Source organism: Mus caroli, chromosome 2 (assembly GCF_900094665.2).
Source record: "Mus caroli chromosome 2, CAROLI_EIJ_v1.1, whole genome shotgun sequence".
In the NCBI taxonomy this organism is placed as follows: domain Eukaryota; kingdom Metazoa; phylum Chordata; class Mammalia; order Rodentia; family Muridae; genus Mus; species Mus caroli.
Window position 1 is genome coordinate 81,653,900 of NC_034571.1, and position 1,946 is coordinate 81,655,845.

At 48.1% G+C, this 1,946-nt stretch overlaps 1 protein-coding gene across 1 annotated transcript; it reads left to right on the plus strand.

The window, feature by feature from the left end:
- Positions 1 to 1,247: 1,247 nt before the first annotated feature.
- LOC110290451 lies at positions 1,248 to 1,940 on the plus strand. Its single transcript, XM_021156989.1, has one exon. The coding sequence runs from the start codon at positions 1,389 to 1,391 to the stop codon at positions 1,689 to 1,691; it is 303 nt and encodes a 100-aa protein (XP_021012648.1). The 5' UTR covers positions 1,248 to 1,388; the 3' UTR covers positions 1,692 to 1,940.
- Positions 1,941 to 1,946: the final 6 nt, after the last annotated feature.

Sequence of the window (1,946 nt, forward strand, 5' to 3'; positions counted from 1 at the left end):
CGCGGCTGTCCCGAGGCTTGAGTGAGGGTCTGCCCTCCGGGGGTCTTTCACTTCCTTTACACAAATGATAAACAGGCTGAGAAAGAAATTAGGGAAACAAAACCCTTCACAATAGTCACAAATAATATAAAATACCTTGATGTGACTCAAACTAAGCAAGTGAAACATCTTTATGATAAGAACTTCATGTCTCTGAAGAAAGAAATCAAAGAAGATCTAAGAAGATGGAAAGATCTCCCATACTCATGGATTGGCAAGATTATTATAGTAAAAATGGTCATCTTTTGGAAAGCGATCTACAGATTCTATGCAATCCCCATCAAAATTTCAACTCAATTCTTCATAGATTTAGAAAGAGTCATTTCCAAATTCATCTGTAATAACAGAAAACCCAACATAGCAAAAACTTTTCTCAACAACAAAAAAAGAACTTCTGTTTGAATCACCATTCCTGACCTCAAGCTTACTACAGTGCAAATGTGATTAAAAAAAAAAAAAATGCATGGCATTGGTACAGTGACAAGCAGGAAAATTAATGGAATAGAATTGAAGGCACAGAAATAAAGCCACACACTTATGGTCACTTGATCTTTGACAAAGGTGCTAAAACCACTGAGTGAAAAAAGTGTTTTCAACAACTGATACTGGCTCAAGTGGCGGTTATCATGTAGAAGAATGAAAATCGTTGGATTCTCATCTCCTTGTACAAAGCTCAAGTCCAAGTGGATCATGACAGCTACATAAAAGCAGATACACTGAAACTTACAGAGGAGGAAAGCTTCAAATATGGTCAGAGAGGAAAAATTCCTGAACAGAACACAATTGCTTGTGCTGTAAGATCAATAATCAACAAATGGAGGCTGGAGAGATGTCTCAGCTGTTGAGAGCACTGACTGCTCTTCTGAAGGTCCTGAGTTCAAATCCCAGCAATCACATGGTGGCTCGAAACCATCCATAATGAGATGTGATGCCCTCTTCTGGTGTGTCTGAAGAAAGCTACAGTGTACTTACACATAATAATAATAAATACATCTTTAGTAAAAAAAAAAAAAATAATCAACAAATGGGACCTCATAAAATTGCAAGCTTTGTAAGGCAAAGGACAATGTTGGGAAGGCAAAAAGCCCACCAACAGATTGGGAAAAGATCTTTGCCAATCACACATCTGGTAGAGGGCTAATATCCAATATATACAAAGAACTCAAGAAATTAGACTTCAGAGTTCCGGCAGAGAGCACAGCGAGCTCAGGAGTGCGGCCTTCTTCGCCCCGGGCCCCTCATGGCCTCGGCCTGCGCCGGGTGAGCCCGAGGGGCCCGGGAGCAGCCTCGGTCCCTACCCTGCGGACGCCAGGAGCCCTCGCCCTAGAGGCAGCCACCGGCCAAGCCACATGGCCATTCCGCAGCGACTCTTGCCCTGTCAACGATGCGCCTGCATGGCGGCGGCCTCCCCGACTCCACTGGCGCCCTGCTCTCCAGGGCCGGGCCCACGAGGAGCCCCAGCCAGGCCTTCGAGGACGCCTCGAAAGTGGCGGCGAGCGTGGTGTGGTGGGAAGAATGCCGGCCACCTGAAGGCCAAGGCTGGGCCTTCGGGGCTTCTGCGGCCTGAGGCGGCGGGTCTGAGCAAGAACACTCTGCCATCGCCAGCACAGGACGGGAGGCCCGCCCGTGGCCGAGCACGCAGACCTGGATGAACCGAGGCCTGGNTGGACCTGGACGAAGGTGAGCGGGCCCCGAATCACGGCGAGAGGAACGATCGATCCTTGGGCCGCGGGTCTTCCCTCCACCAGAGAGAAGCCGAGACGCGACAACCGCAAGCGGCCAATCGGAAACGCTGTCGCCGTAGAAGGCCTGTGTATATAATATGAAAAAGCTGCTCTCAACCTTTCCCCCGACCCTTTTTAGACTTCTGGCTAAATCTGGACGTCTAACTGTAGAGATTGCCGACG